This window comes from Telopea speciosissima, chromosome 11 (assembly GCF_018873765.1).
Source record: "Telopea speciosissima isolate NSW1024214 ecotype Mountain lineage chromosome 11, Tspe_v1, whole genome shotgun sequence".
Classification (NCBI taxonomy): Eukaryota; Viridiplantae; Streptophyta; class Magnoliopsida; order Proteales; family Proteaceae; genus Telopea; species Telopea speciosissima.
Genome location: NC_057926.1, coordinates 57,065,873 through 57,081,648, shown reverse-complemented (window position 1 = coordinate 57,081,648; position 15,776 = coordinate 57,065,873). Strand labels below are relative to the sequence as shown.

Below are 15,776 nucleotides of genomic sequence, written 5' to 3'. Positions count from 1 at the left end.
TTAATATCATCAGGTACAGCTATGAAAAGCGAGGAGACCACTTGGGTTGGAAGCAATAAATTCGTTCAATGAGTGTATTGAGGATATTGGAGTGAATGATCTTAGATGGTCTGGTTTTCCCTAACTTGGTGCAACAAAAGGGCTGGTATTCATCGTATCTCTTGTAAGCTTAATAGGGTGATGGTCAATGAAGATTGGCTTTCAGCTTTTCCTTCTTCTCATGCTACCTTTGACAACCCGGACTTATCCGACCACTCCCCCATTTCCCTTGCTATTCAGCCTTTCACTTCTTTTGGTCCTAAGCCCTTCAAATATTTCGACATGTGGTCCTCCACCCCTTTTTTTTATCCACAGTTCAAGAAGGTTGGGACAAACCTGTCTTTGCTTTTTCTACCCCTCTCATTGCTTTCTCCAAAAAACTCAGAAATGTTAAGGCTGCCCTCAAAGATTGGAACAACATCACTTTTGGCAACATTTCCCAACAGGTTTTGGATTGCAAGGATAGGCTTGGCTTTATTCAATTTCGGTTGCAATCTGACAATTTCAATAGTGCTTTAGCTGAAGAGGAGAAAGAGATTTCTCTTGAGCTCTTCTCCTTACTTGCTCGTGAAGAAACTTTCCTGAAGCAGAAATCTAGAATCAAGTGATTAGATCTGGGCGACTCCAATACTGCCTATTTCCACGGATCTCTGAAAGCCAAAGTCAATGCTAGTTCCATTGTTCAGCTTACAGCCCAGGATGATTCTATTGCATCTACAGTTAAAGATATTAAAGACTTGGCTGTTCAGCACTTCAAGGGAATCTTCAGCTGCACTCAGGTGGACTCTTCACCCATCCCGAATGACTTACTCAACAAGTTCATTCCATCAGTTTACCTTTACTCTTTGAGCTCCATTCCTAAAGAAGATGAGATTGTGGTAGCCATCCATTCTCTCAAGGTGTCTGGAGCTCCTGGTCCGAAAGGGTTTAGTATGGTTTCTTCTTAGCTACCTGGGACATCATTAAATTGGACCTTATTGCGGTCATTGAAAGCTTCTTCTTCAATCCTAATCAGGTCAAGGATATCAATGACACTTTTCTTTGCCTCATTCCCAAAAAGGATGGTGCATCTGCTATGACTGACAGACCCATTGCTCTATGCAATCTACTGTACAAATTCATTGCCAAGATTCTTGCTCTAAGGCTTAAAAGTATTGTGGATCTCCTTATCAATGATAATCAATCGGCATTCATTCCAGGAAGGAACATCTCGGACCAGATTCTTCTTTGTAATTACATTATCAGAGGGTTTGATAGGAAAAATCATTTCCCCTTTGTCCTCCTGAAGATTGACATCCAAAAGGCTTTAGATTCGCTAAGGTGGGATTTTATTAGACAAGTGATGACCAAGATGGGATTCCCTTTGATTTTTGTCAACAAGATTCAGGCCTGCATCTATTCCCCAAAGTTTTCAATGTTAGTTAATGGCAGGCCGGCTGGTTACTTTGGTACTTCAGTAGGAATTCGGCAAGGCTGCCCTCTCTCCCCTTACTTGTTCATTTTGGCCTTGGAAGTCCTCTCTAAGGAAATCCAAATTTGCACTAATCAGTAGCTTATTGCTCCTTTGCCAAAGTGTAAAGCTCTCAAGCTAACTCACTTGGCTTTTGCAGATGACCTGATGATTTTCTCTAAGGCTTCCATTGCCTCTCTCGAATCTACTATGCTTTGTCTTCAGCACTTCCAGGAGTTATCGGGCTTTCGAATCAACCCTTCTAAGTCTTCTACGTTGGGGTATCGGAGGTGGACAAGGTTGCTTTTCTTGAGAAATCTGGTTTCCAAGAGGGTCATTTACCTGTTAAGTACTTCGGGGCTTCGGGCTCCCTTTGATTCCTGCTAGGCTCTCAGCGCACCACTGTACCCCGATGCTTGATCTCATTCGGAAAAGACTTCAGTTATGGAAAGGCAAGCTTCTCTCTTATGCAGGCAGGTTGGTGCTTATCAGATCAATTATGGAATCATCCTATAACTACTGGTCCGGCATCTACGGTCTTCCTCAAGCTACTATTAAGTCCTTGGAAACTCTTTTGGCTTCCTTTCTTTGGAAGGGTAATGATTCTTCAAGGTTCCTTCATCCCCTAAGCTGGGCTGTTGTATGTCTGCCTAAGAAGGAAGGTGGCTTGGTCATTAGAAGAATCAAAGAAGTGAACTTTCCTAGCACCATCAAGCTAATCTGGAAGATTGTTTCAAAAAAAAAAAGTATCTCGGTTGATTGGATTTACTCGGGGCCTCTTCGTCAGGATTCCATCTAGACGGCTTCACCTTAGTCTGATTCTTCTTGGGTCTGGCGTAAGATCTTAGAATCCCATCACCTAGTGCTTCATGCCATTTACTCTCAGATTGGGGATGGTCTCTCTTTCTCTCTTTGGCTGGACCACCGGCACCCAAGGGGGATCCTCCTCCACTCGATCACACCTCGAATCATATATGCTTCTGGTCTTCATAGTCTCTCTTTGGTGGCTGACAACTTAGATCAGACTGGCTGGTCCTCTCCTCCTACCTCCTCTCCGGAGCTTAATCTCATCTGGAATGATCTTCTCTCCATTCCCTGAAGACATATGGGTAGAGGTGACTGTGTTACTTGGTTGAAAAGCAATTCAAGCTCCTCCTCCTCAAAATCAGCTTGGGATCTCATTCGTCTGAAGGGTCTATTGGTCCCTTGGAGAAAGCTTCTTTGGTTTAAGCATCACTTCCCTCAACATTGCTTCATGGCTTGGAGGATCTTCACTAGCTGTCTTCCAACTCAGGCCTTCCTCCGTCATCGCCAGATTCCTGTTTCCTCCTCTTACTGCCTCTGCCGGAACAATGTGGAAGACACTGACCACCTGTTCTTTGAGTGTCCTACTGCGGCAGCAATTTGGAAAGGTGTCTTGTTCAAATGCTGGCCAGCCACTAGAAGAATTCTGCCTTTCTCCCGTGAATGGATTTGGATTGATATGACCTTTGCCGGTTCCTCTATTTGTGACACGGTCGAAAAGTTAGCTTTTTGTGCAACTCTCAATCATATTTGGATGGAGCGTAATATCAGGAAATGGATCTCCAACTCTAGCTCTTATCAGCAGATTTGGGATTCCATTTCCTTTGAAATTAAGGTGAAACTATCGTCAACTTCTCCCTCTTCTTGTCCTGACACCCCAAGGAACAGGCTCATTGTTGTCTCATGGGGTCACTCTTCTGTCTCTCTTGTTGCTCCTGCCTCTCATAGCTCAGGTTTTGGCTTCTGATTCTTTGTTTTGTTGCTCCCCTTCAGGGGGCCCTGGAAATTTTTTTTTCTCTCTCTTTGGTAATGAATTTCTTATTCACCCAAAAAAAAAAAAAAAAGTTACTGCAGAGGAGACAAGGGTAGCTGAACCTACTTAGAATTAAAATTCAAGTAATCCCAACCCCATGAGTTGTAGGATTAAGCGCTTGCCAATCCCCCAAAAGACATTTTGTGAGGGAAGCTGCAACTTTAATTCCTTATTGCACACCAACCAGCGCGCATTGCTCCCTCGCCCGAGCCGGGATCTGGGCAGGGCATTTTGGGTCACTCCCAACAACCCCCCCCCAAATGCACGCCCAATAACAGAGCACCCATGGCACCGGGGAGACTCAAACTCGCGACCACCTGCTCTGATACCAATTGTAGGATTAAGCGCTTGCCAATCCCCCAAAAGAAGCCTAGTGAGGGAAGGTACAACTTTAATTCCTTATTGCACACCAGCCAGCGCGCATCGCTCCCTCGCCCGAGCCGGGATCTGGGCAGGGCATTTTGCGTCACTCCCAACATGAGTAACCATATGATCCCCCACCAACACATCTTTATTAACTACAACTTCACTTATTTCAGGGTATCTGAACTGAAGAGCTTGACCACCACACCACTGACTCTGCCGAATACAGATCTGTACTCATTATCCGCCTCAAGCTATACACCATTAGTGAAGACTTGCCATTGTTCATGATCCCCTTCCAAGAATTGGTACTAATGGATTAGACGGGCAAAGATTGCCAGTTGTTTACCTCACAATCGTTTGGCTGAATTTACCCTTTCCACAAACTAGAAACTACTTCATCAAAACAGAACTCATCTCCTGGGCAAGGTCTAAGCCCAAAACATCTCATCTCTTCAGGAAGAGACACATGCTCCCCATGTAAATAGAGGGAGAAAAAAAACTAGGGGAAATTTCACCAAACTTTGAACCATAGATAATTTACAACTTGCTAGATTGAAATAAGTTGGATGCTGCCCATCGCAATGTAATTAAAACGAAATAGAAACCTCCATATGACAATGGAAAAAACCTATGACCGAGTCCCTAGAGATTAAATCCGGCATGTTCTAGTGAAGAGAGGGGTGTTGAGTAAATATGTGGATGTAATTAAAGATATGTATGAGGGCGTGGTGAGTAGTGTGAGATCTGTGGGAGGTCAAAGCAAGGAATTCCCAATTTCAATTAGGTTACATTAGGGATCAGCCTTAAGCCCTTACCTTTTTTGCGCTCATCATGGACGACCTAACCAAGAGCATTCAAGATGAGGTCCCGTGGTGTATGATCTTCGCTGATGATATCATTTTAGTGGATGAGACAAGAGAAGGGATTAGCACTAAGGGGATCAACCTTGGAAGCAAGAGGCTTTAAGATTAGTAGAACAAAGATAAAGTATATGAAGTGTAATTTTAACCACACTATGATGGATACTAACACGGTGCGAATTGAGGAAAGAGAGATACTGCAAATCAATGATTTTAGATATCTGAGGTCAATCATAAATAAAGAAGGTGACATAGAGTATGATGTTTCATAGAGAATTAAAGTGGGATGGATGAAATGGAGAGGTGTGTCCTAAGTATTGTGTGATCAACGTATACTTTTAAAGCTTAAAGGTAAGTTTTATAGGACTGTTGTACATCCGACTATATTGTATGGGGCAGAATGTTGGGTTGTTCAGAAGTGCCATATTGAGAAGTTGTGTAGCAGTGATGAGGATGTTAAGATGGATGTGCGGAAAAACTAAGAAGGTTAAAATACAGAATGAGCATATTAGAGATGACTTGGGACTTGCTCCGATCAATGACAAGCTCCAAGAGAGTCGTTTGAGGTGGTATGGCCATATTCATCAGAGGCCTAGGACGTCCCAGTAAGAGGAGTGATATGATTCCGATTGAAGGAGCTAAAAGAACTAGGGGCAGACCTAAAATGACCATAGGAGAAGTTGTGAGGAAGGACATGCATAGTCTAGGTCTTGTACCAGGTATGACCTCGGATAGAGCCTTTTGAAGGTTAAGGATCGACGTAGCAGACCCCATTTAGCTGAGATTCTCCTCACTTGTTGGGCTGTGCCTTTTTCCTCTTACTTTCATCCTTCATTTTTCAGGTTTCTATTTATTTTCTATCTTTCATGTGTCATTTTTCCTTTTTGATCACTCATCTCATTCCCCATCACTTCATTTTTTTCATTGTTTACACTACAGCTTTCCCTACTTTGTTTTATTTTTATCCATGTAACCGACCCCATTAAGTTGGGATAATGCTGAGTTTGTTGTTGTTGTAAACCAACCCCCCCCCCCCCAAATTTTTTTTATTATTAATATTAGGGGAAATATCATCCCCCTCCCCTCTAAGTATCCCTAATATCAAACCCCACCCCCAAGTTTTGAATAATGATAATGCCCTGCCCTACTACCCCAAGATTGTATCAACCGTACCTTAACCATTAAAAAACGCCATTAAGTGATGGCGTGGGCATTTTCAATTTTTTTAAAACCCCAGATTACCCTTAATATAATTTTATTCCAATTTTGCCCTCTTCAACCCCAAAAACCCTTTTTCATCTCCTTCCCCCAAAAACCCCTTTTGCGTTTCTTCATCTTCCTCTTCTTCTTCTTCCTCGCACGTCCCACCCCTGCAACATCGCTTCTTCTTCCTAACACTCTTGTATTTTCGAGTGATTATGTTAACGCCCTTGTTAATGCTTTGAAATCTGATTATCCTCTTAGTTTTATTTTCTTATTCTGTTAAGAGTGATTATGTGCTTTATTTGATCCGGAAATAGTAGAAAGAACAGAGATTTAATCCTCTTTGAGGCTTGAATGTTTATATTGATTATCAGTTCTGTTTCTCAAACTGTCTATACAAGTGGTTCATCTTTAACTTCTCCAAGAATCGGCGGATTGGAATTGGAATCAACTTACCCCAATTACGATTTTCCCCAACTTTGAAGAAGAAAATTGGGATCATCCATGACACCATTTAAGTCACATTTTCTTTTTGTCATTATTTCTTTCCTGTAATAATCGAAACTAGAGAAAAGAATTGAAACTCACCTCTTAACTCTTATAGCTAGATTTACAAGATTTTTTAAGGGTTTTTTTCACGTACCCCCCCTGAGGTTTGACATAATTATGAAAAAATCCCTCAGTTTTGAAAAATTCTGCATGCCCCCCTGAGGTTCTTAACAGTTAACAGATACCCTTATTCCGTTAGTCTAGGTCTAACAGTGTTAAAATCAAGGGGTGAACTGACAAAAATGCCCTTACAAGAAAAATTTTAAAAAAACCTGCAACTCATCTCCCCCAAATCGTTTGGGGAAGATGAGTTGCAAGTATGAACACCATGGGTTCTTGAGGTTTTGGGCCTGGATTCCAACAATTTTGCAAGGGAAAAAGAAATTTGGAGACGCTTTCTGAGCAGCCAATTCATTTTTCGCAGAAGATAGGCATGTCTTCCAATTACTCCACCAAATCAATTTGCAGGTTCAGGTGAAAGAAAACCAAAGAATCAATGAGAAAAAAAAATTATTTCCGAAAGCAATGAATCTCTTGGTGAATTTAGATTAGAGATAGCACATCAATTTGAGCAAGAGGCACTACAGTGTTTTCCGTAATTGTTGATATCAGGGTGATTTACAGTTTAGAAACTTGGAAAACAATGATGGAAACTTCCAATGTAACTTTAAATCGCTTTTTTTTAATTAATTCAATAAACAAAATCAGATCTGACAGATGAAATGGATCTGAAATCAATAGGAAATCGATTTTTAAAGCCCACTCCCTGGAGTGACTTCAGAAGCCCACCAGGAAATCGATTTGGTTTGTACACGAAAAATGAATTAGCTGCTCAGAAAGCAGAGAGAGAGAGAGAGAGAGAGAGGGAGGTATACCTTTATCTCCGACCAAATCCACAGTGGTCTCCTCTATCACCCACAACCCTAGCGCCACTTGTCCTTAGAGAGCAAATACAGAGAAAATGGGCTCCCAGACGGGAGACGCATTGGGAAAGATGTTCAGAGACCGATACCAAAGTGCCTTCTATATCTCTCTCCATAGTCCGAGAACTCGCGAGTTTCTCGGTTTTTTGAGAAACCGAGACGAATTGGCATACGAGTTGCAAAAGTGCAACAACTCGACCGAGATCTCGCCGAGTTCTCGAGATCTCGAGAATCTCAACCCAAACTCCTTTATATAAGTGCCAGATCCCGAGATCTTGGTGGAAAATCTTGGTATACAGACACCTATCTATGCAAACCTTGGTATACAAATACTTATTTAGGCCAGGAACTAAGATAGACACTTATTTATGCCTAATATCATTTAAGTAAATGTTTTTGTATTTGTATTTCATTTACTTTTGTATTTGTATTTCATTTACTTTGTATTTGTATTTCATTTACTTAAGATATTATTCATAAATAAGCAAATACCCCCCTATTTGAATCCAATAAAAATAGTTAAAAAATAAAATCCCAAAAGGAAAAAAAGTCAACCCCCCATTTCAAGAACAAAAACTGGATTTTCGGTAGTAGGTGCAATTTTCAACTTTCTAATGCTGGGGTTTTTCTCAAATCTAAAAATACCATAAATCTTAATATTGTAAAACATTGCTAAAAACCAAAAGTGTGGTAAAATATTCATTTGTTTTGATGTCCAAGAAAATATTTTCATTCAGAGCAATTTTGACAGCATTCGTGCACACCAAATTAAGTCTGACCAGTACATAACTCCTACGTGGACCTTTTTTTTGGCAAAATCTGATAGTGCCATTGTGTTTAAATGGCCTAAAATAGGCTGAATACCAAGTTACAGACCCAAACTAGGTCTAAAACCCACTGAGTTGAGGCTTCGAGTTGGGAAAAAAAAATGCACCAACTCAGCAAGATCTCGCCGAGATCTCGACTCGACTCGATTTTTCAAGGGACCGAGTTGGTACCGAGTTCCAAGTTTTAGTACCTTGTCTCTCTCTGTTAGGTGCGTACCCAAGGAAAGACTCGCTGTGTATTCTTATAATTGATAGAAAATTAATCATGGTTGGTGGCTTTGATGAGGAAAGGGTTTGAGCGTTTGTGAAACCCTAGGGTTTCGAAAAGGGGAAATGCAAGAGAAGTCGTCGCGAGCTGCAGCGGCTGTCGAGATTTGCAGCGGTCGTCCTCCTTCTCTTCGTGTAGATTGCAGAGGACAGCGGTTCTTCCTCTTCTCCTTTCTCACCTTCGTTCTCCAGAGAATGGAGAAGGAGCCTTGTCTTCATCGTCTTGTTATGTTTTAATGCCAAAAGACAAATATACCTAAATCTTGGCTGGAATCCAGGCCTAAAACCTCAAGAACCTAATGGTGTTCATACTTGCAACTCATCTTCCACAAATTGTTTGGGGAAGATGAGTTGTAGGTATTTTTTTTATTTTTCTTGTTAGGGCATTTTTGTCAGTTCACCCCTTGATTTTTACACTGTTAGACCTAGACTATCAGAAAATGGGGGTATCAATTAACTGTTAAGAACCTTAGGGGGGCACGCAGAATTTTTCAAAACCGAGGGATTTTTTCATAATTACGTCAAACCTCAGGGGGGGAACATGAAAAAAACCCTTTTTTTAATCAAACCACCCTAAAAATGAAAATACTAAAGGAGATCTATGCTTCTATCTTGTCTGATACTCAGTTTTTAAATTTTGCTTGAATTTTTACTGTGGAGAGAAATCTTCACTTAGGCGTTCCCAATTTTTCTGATTGCATTAAGCTCTATTATCAAAATTTTATTACTTGAAGGCTGAAGCCCCACCTGTAAATACATATTAAATCACAAATGCTCTGTGACTGTGTATTCCTATTCGGTAAATGGGAATAGGGATAGAAAAAAGTGAAAGTGGATAAACCCCGACCGATCTGTCGAGTGAAGTCGCTTGAGATTTAATTGGAATGGATCAGCAAATGGTCAATCCAACACATAATCTAGAAAGGGGAAACCATCGGACTGATCTGTCGAGTGAAGTCACTAAGAAAGACACTATTTAATGATTTTCCTTTTTACTCTTCTTCTTCTGCTCATTAAACCCATCTTCGATGAGTTGCAGAGGCGTTCTTGCCCAGAGGGATGACATCGAATAGGTTAAAAACCTACACCAAGGGTTCCGGAAAGCCACCCTAGTATAAGGTAGAATTAAAGGGTAATGTCATCTTTTGAACTGTTGTTTTAACACCGATAGCCACTTAGGGTACAGTTGATAGAATCTTTCAAAAGTAGGGGAGGGCATTATCATTATTCAAAACTTGGGGGAGGGGTTTGATATTATGGATAATTAGATGGGAGAGGGATGATATTTGCCCTTATTATTATTATTTTTATAATTGCTGTCTTGGTAACCTTAGTCCTTCAAGTACCAACAGGCTTTTTCTATCATCATTCTAAAAAGTTACAAAAGCAATCTCAAGGCCAAGAAAAGCTTAATTTATAACATAGATGATGACTACGAATCATAGTTGTCACGGCGTCTAGGCAAACCAAGGCATTAGAGGGTGCCTGAACGCAAAGCAACCCTAGTTGTCAAGGCGCCTGGATTCCAAGGCGACGCCTTGACAACTATACTACTATACTACCATACTAGGAATACTTTTAATTGACCAAGAAAGGTTACAAAGCAATGCCCCTTCAAGCATCTTCTAAATCCTTAAAAAGTATTTTATTATTGATTGGAGGGAGAGAATTGAAAATTGTGCTCTGTATTCTGCTCTCTACCCAATAAATTTTTTTTGTTCTCCACAGTTCTTTATAGTACTATCAGCATAAAGAATACCGTAACAACGTAAGTTTAGCTTCAACTATAAGACATAACAAAATGTTCAGCCATGCAACCAAGTAATGATAACCAACAAAATTCTTTTCATGAACTCTACAATCATAGAAAGGAACAAGTTAAAACGCAGTAATCATCTCCAAAGGAAGTAGGAATCAGAACTGCAAATTATATTAACATACCTGGAATAATAGCACAGGTAAAACTGATAACCTGACTTGCAAGAGCCAAATGCTTAGAAGTAATGGACTTCAAACCAGACACCTGCAATGCCCCATGAACAAAGTCAAGAGGAGCAAAAGCTACTACTTGATAACATCAAAAGCAGCAACCGAAATAAGTGCATAAGAAACAGGTACAAACTAAAATGTTGAAACAATAAAACAGAAAATCAAAAGGCAATACAAACTCATTACCATAAGAGCAAATATGAAGCACCAAAATTATCATTTTATGTTAAAAAGCATCACAATAGTGGAATCCATTCAAAATAATTTGGCTGAATGCATTAGCATAATGATATAAGAATCTGGAATGCCACTACCTGATTAACCATGAAAATCAATTAAACAATAAATATTTTGAAATTGACAAAAAAACCCATGTTACATGCATTTGAAATGTGCTTGGGCAGACATGTGTTTAGAAGTCAGGTCTATCTAAGCATTATTATAGAGACTAGGCTGCCATGGATCCACCAACTACATATGGGTACATGCACACTTCTCATGTAACATTTATTTACGATGTCCAAGTAAGCTAGTTAAAAAATCTATGCATACATCCTTCAACCAAAAAAAAATCTAAAATTTGTGGGCAATGGAAGGTTGAAATTATAAATATCCATCATGACATGAGCAACACCAAATGTGTGTCAAAAAAATTTAGAGTTTGTAAGGTTGAAAGGGCATGGACTTTAAAGAAAGAATAATAGGTTCAAAACCTATCTCTTAAAAATAAAAAAAAGGGGGGGAATGGTTTGGAGGATTTAACACATATTCCACTTCCATTCTGATTTCATTTCTTTTCCAAGAAAGACACTTCGGCTAAGATGAAAGGCACTGGTATCATTGTACCAAATCAATCTAAAGATACAAGGTTCCAGCTAACCACGATACTTTAAGTTTCAAACTAAATAAAAATGCAAATGGTGAATCCAGGCACACATTAAATAGCAAATGACAACACGGTGCACAATTCCAGGCACCCAACTCTTTATTCTTGCTTCTCCATTCTTAGTACTGATAAATCATAAAAGCAAACCATACCTGCATGGCACCAGCTCCAAGAACAAGCTGACAAGTTCTTGTGTTGAAAAATTTTAGAAGTTCTACAACACGGTGCACAACTTCAGGTGACAGAGCTGGCAAACAATTGTTCATGTCAATATACTCTGACAGCATCTTCAGCAATATCAACCCACTGTAGGTAGAGGAAAACACAGCTTAAGTTAATTCTCTTCAGCAAGTCCTCTGTAAATTACAGGGGGGAAAAAAACAAAGAAATGGGAAACACTAAATGTAACAAAGCTTTATGAACTATCTCATGTCTCAACGTCACATTTATGTGGTGGATTGATGTCTGCAAGTGGGTCCTTGTGATAGAGGATCTCAAACTCACCTCATTGGTCAAGTTTTAGCTTGAGATAAGCACAAGATATGATTAAAAGCGAGTTCAAAGTTCCACGAAAACACAGGAATGCCATTTCACTATAACGAAATCCAGTGACATTTCTGTAATTTTTTGCAACTTTGACTCATATTTAAGGCACTCCACCTACTTGTTGGGTGAGGGGTCCTGATGAACCCACAAGGCATAGCATGTCTGGATTGGTAAGAATCCGTAGGGAGGCCCGCAGAGGCTAGTGGCATCATAAGAGGTAGTTTAGTCTTTAATTGTTTTTTATTTGGGGGTGGGGGGGGGGGGGGAAATCATCCTTAATATCGATAGGTACTGGATGTTTAGTTTTAAATATCAGAGTTTTTAGGAGTATTAGAAGCTGCCAAAATGTGTGTTAGAGTCGATGTGTGAATCTTTTGAAAGTTTCAACCCAAAAAAAAAAAAAATCTTTTGAGAGTCAAAATAAGTCTTTAATGGAAATGATTTCATTTAATTTCTTTTCTTTATTAGAAATGATTCTATTTGACCTTAGTCCTACTCTAATTCTCTATTTCTCTTTCTTCCACCATTCAACCGCAGCTCAGATCTATTATTTTTCCTTGCATTTTATTCTTTTTTCCTGAACTGTTATTCTTCTTCTTCTCTTCTTTATTCTTCCATTAACTTCTTTTTCCTTTATACGACTACATTGATATGACTGTATTGCTTAGAACTTGCTCTGTCCTACTTCTATATTTCAGATTTGATCATCAGAATTAATCTAGACCTGAATTTAGTTACTATATTGGATCAGATCATCAGTATCAGTCAGATTCTTCAAGTTCCTCCTTGTAGCTTAATTCTCGAGTACAGTGTGGTTCTAACACTTAATTGCTTCTAGACTCTTCTAGAACCCTGAACCATATCAGGTCCTAATGTAAGACTAGGTTAGGGTTAACAAAGCCCCAAATTAAACCCACAACACAAAATAGGAGAAAAGGCTGAAATTAGAAAGTAATCAAATCTGAGCAAACCAGCCGTGGGAATGGACTCCAAATCTGATCGAAAACTAGCTTGGCGGTGTGAATGCCTGCTCCAAATCTGCTCCAACTCTGATGGTCAGAAGTGGAGATCTGACTTGGTCTTGAAAATAGAAGGTAAAGCTCAGAATTAGAAGGTGGGGCTGTAGAACATTCCAGCCAGCAGTAGAGGCTGAAACTGAGGTCAAGTGAAGGCCCAGACAGCAGTAGCAAAACCCTTCAAATCTCAGTCAATTCTGACCAAGGGTTGCTGAGAAATAGGACAGATTCAAAATTAGAAAGTTGATGGAGATCTTGCAAACCAGAGGGAGTTTTAGACTCCAAGTCAGGATCAAGTGTAGGTCCTTGTGCAGGTACTTTGTGTTCCAAAACCCAGCAGGTTCTGATGGTTCGTTGAGGAGTTATAAAGGCCTGAAGATGCTGGGGAATCCAAGCAGGAACAGTAGGCTGCAAGGTACGTTAAGCATTCTCTGGGTGTGTTACAGCAGCAACTGATAAGGAGTTAAGTGTACCCTCACAGTGGTTAATTGCAGTCACAGAAACAGCACAGCAGTGTAGATCAAATAGGGATGGAAGAAGAAGGGGGTAGGGTGATGGGCTTTCTCAACCCTGGGTCTCTCACCCACACCAATCCCAGCCGTTGAAACAAGAATTTTCACACATAACCAATGGCAAGCATAGCCTGAAAATTTCTATTATTCAAAATATGTTCCTTCCTTACCTAGAATTAGAAACTACTAAGGCTTTATAATCCATCCATCTAAAACAAAAAATGGACACTAAAATAGTAACTAAATAACTTAGAAACTAGACAGTTGGAGATTTGACTGGTCAACGACCAGATCTCCTGTCAAAATCGTGGCCAGCAAAAGGGATCTTCTAGAAGGCCAGCTGGCAGGCTCGAACTGGTCTTCCTGGCTGGCTCGAGCTGGACCAGTTCTGGTCCATTTGAGGCTGGCTCGATTCTCCTTGGTTCTTCTTCTTTTTCTGTCCAGTTGGGGAATCTGCATCATGTCCTCTATCACAATGACCCAACCATGTTTGCCAATGCAAATGTTTTGTCATGGCGCATGTCACAAACAGCGTGGAAATGAATCACGATAACAGAAATACAGACAGCATCCAACATATATAAAGCATGAGCATATCCAAATACACTAAATCAGTAAGGAGAAGAAACACATTCAACTGAAACAATGAGCAACCAGTTGATGAATCAGTATCACACAATTCATTCAAGTGAAACAAGTCACAGCATATGGAATCAGAAGAAAAACTGAAGATTCATAAACACAACGCTTAAAACAGAGAAAGGGGGAAGGAAAAGAGATCTTACCAGTTCACCATATGATAACCAAGACCTTTATATACAAGGGTTTGAGAGGTATATTTCCCTTGTTCCTTCATGTTACCATCTTCATTTCGAGTAGAAAGAACTGAAACATCAGTTCTACTCCCTTGATGTCCACCAGCCAATGAAGTGGATTTGATTTGTCCGCTATCATCTACTGAGGTCTCGACAGAGTCAGGCTGCTCAACATGCTGTTGAGTATAAGATCCCCCACCATCTACCAAGAGCGGACCACTGATTTTTGAGATTTGTTCAATATAGCTTGCTGCCATATTACCAGGAGTATCAAGCTGGCTCCCATTGATCAAAGATTCAGAGCAAAGGAGTGAGTCCACAATAGCTTGGAATTCATCAGGTACATCTACCGCAACCCATGTTTCTTGGTCAAGAACTGCCTTAATCTTTGCCATCTACAATAACCAATCAAGCAGTTAAGCCAGGCAAAAATATGTAGTACAACTTAGGGAGAACTAATATGCTTCAGCATTGTAAGAGACACTAACTCTAGAGTCATGTTGGAAATCAACAAAGGCTTTCGACTGGGACTGCAGTGTCCCGCGGATGCTATAGCCCAACCTTCCACCAATCTGTTCATGTAAGAGAAATTTAGCATCAAAACCATAAACAACAGTATTACACCTCATATACAAGTAGTACCTTCTCAGTAGCACTTATGAAATCCTGAGTGATGTTGTAAATGCTTAAAAACTCCAGCAATCTTAATTTCGGATGCAGAAGAGCACGGACACCAAGGAGTTTTGCCCATCTTCCATGAGCAGCATCACAAGCTGCAAACACAGCTTCTGTGTTTTCTCGAAGCACATCAGCTCTGCCAATGACAGTTTTATCAGAACACTCAAGGTATTTAACCTTAGCAATACTACATTTCCCTATGTAGCATATGAAAAATTGACAAATTACCAAAAGGAAACCATCAACTCTGAAATGAAAGCCACTTAGGCTGCATTAGAAAAACTTCAAATTTTCTATAGTTGTTCTTTTAGGAAAACACTTCTTTGATTCTTACAGTAAATTAACCCTTAACACAAATGATCCCAATAAATAACCGAAGAGGTGATTCCTAAGATGAGAAGAGTAATTTTTGCTTCAGGGAAACTACTTTAAAATATCAAAAGATAGAAGAACTACTTTGACGGATCAAACTTCTGTGAAAACAGAAAATAGAATCCCTCAACACTTCTTTGATTTAGGAAAACACTTTTTGATTCTTACAGTAAGTTAACCCTCAAATACGAATGATCCCTATAAATAACCGAGGGTGTGATTCCTAGAATGAGAAGAGTAATTTTTTTTCTTGCTTCAAGGAAACTACTTTAAAATATCAAAAAATAGAAGAGCTACTTTGAAGAATCAAACTTCTGTGAAAACGGAAAATAGAATCCCTACAGAGAATCAATTCCCCTCAGAATCTCAAAGAAGTTATACCATAGTTAATGGCCTAGGAGTTGCTTGAGATTCTTGTAGTCTGCTTTAGCTTGTTATATGCGGCTTAGAGTTCTGTGCATGGTTATCATGGCATCAAGGTGATGGCCAACCGCCATGGCACCTTGGAGGGGATGCCTAGGCAAAGCCAAGGAGCTAAGCCAAGCGTCATATTTTATAGCCCCGACCATACATATATACATATATACATTTATGACATATATATATATATATATATATATATATATATATATATATAGAGA

General features: G+C 39.8%; 1 protein-coding gene across 2 annotated transcripts in view; it reads right to left on the bottom strand.

Moving 5' to 3' along the window:
- The window catches only part of LOC122646175 (vacuolar protein sorting-associated protein 54, chloroplastic), a 130,514-nt gene that overhangs the window by 44,313 nt on the left and 70,425 nt on the right, over positions 1-15,776 (bottom strand). For both annotated transcript variants that reach the window (XM_043839668.1, XM_043839669.1), the window contains exons 9-13: positions 14,728-14,899; positions 14,574-14,657; positions 14,056-14,480; positions 11,349-11,502; positions 10,263-10,344 (exon numbers count right to left, since the gene is read on the bottom strand). In XM_043839668.1, the coding sequence (XP_043695603.1) occupies positions 10,263-10,344; positions 11,349-11,502; positions 14,056-14,480; positions 14,574-14,657; positions 14,728-14,899 (917 nt within the window). The remainder of the gene's footprint in view (positions 1-10,262; positions 10,345-11,348; positions 11,503-14,055; positions 14,481-14,573; positions 14,658-14,727; positions 14,900-15,776) is intronic.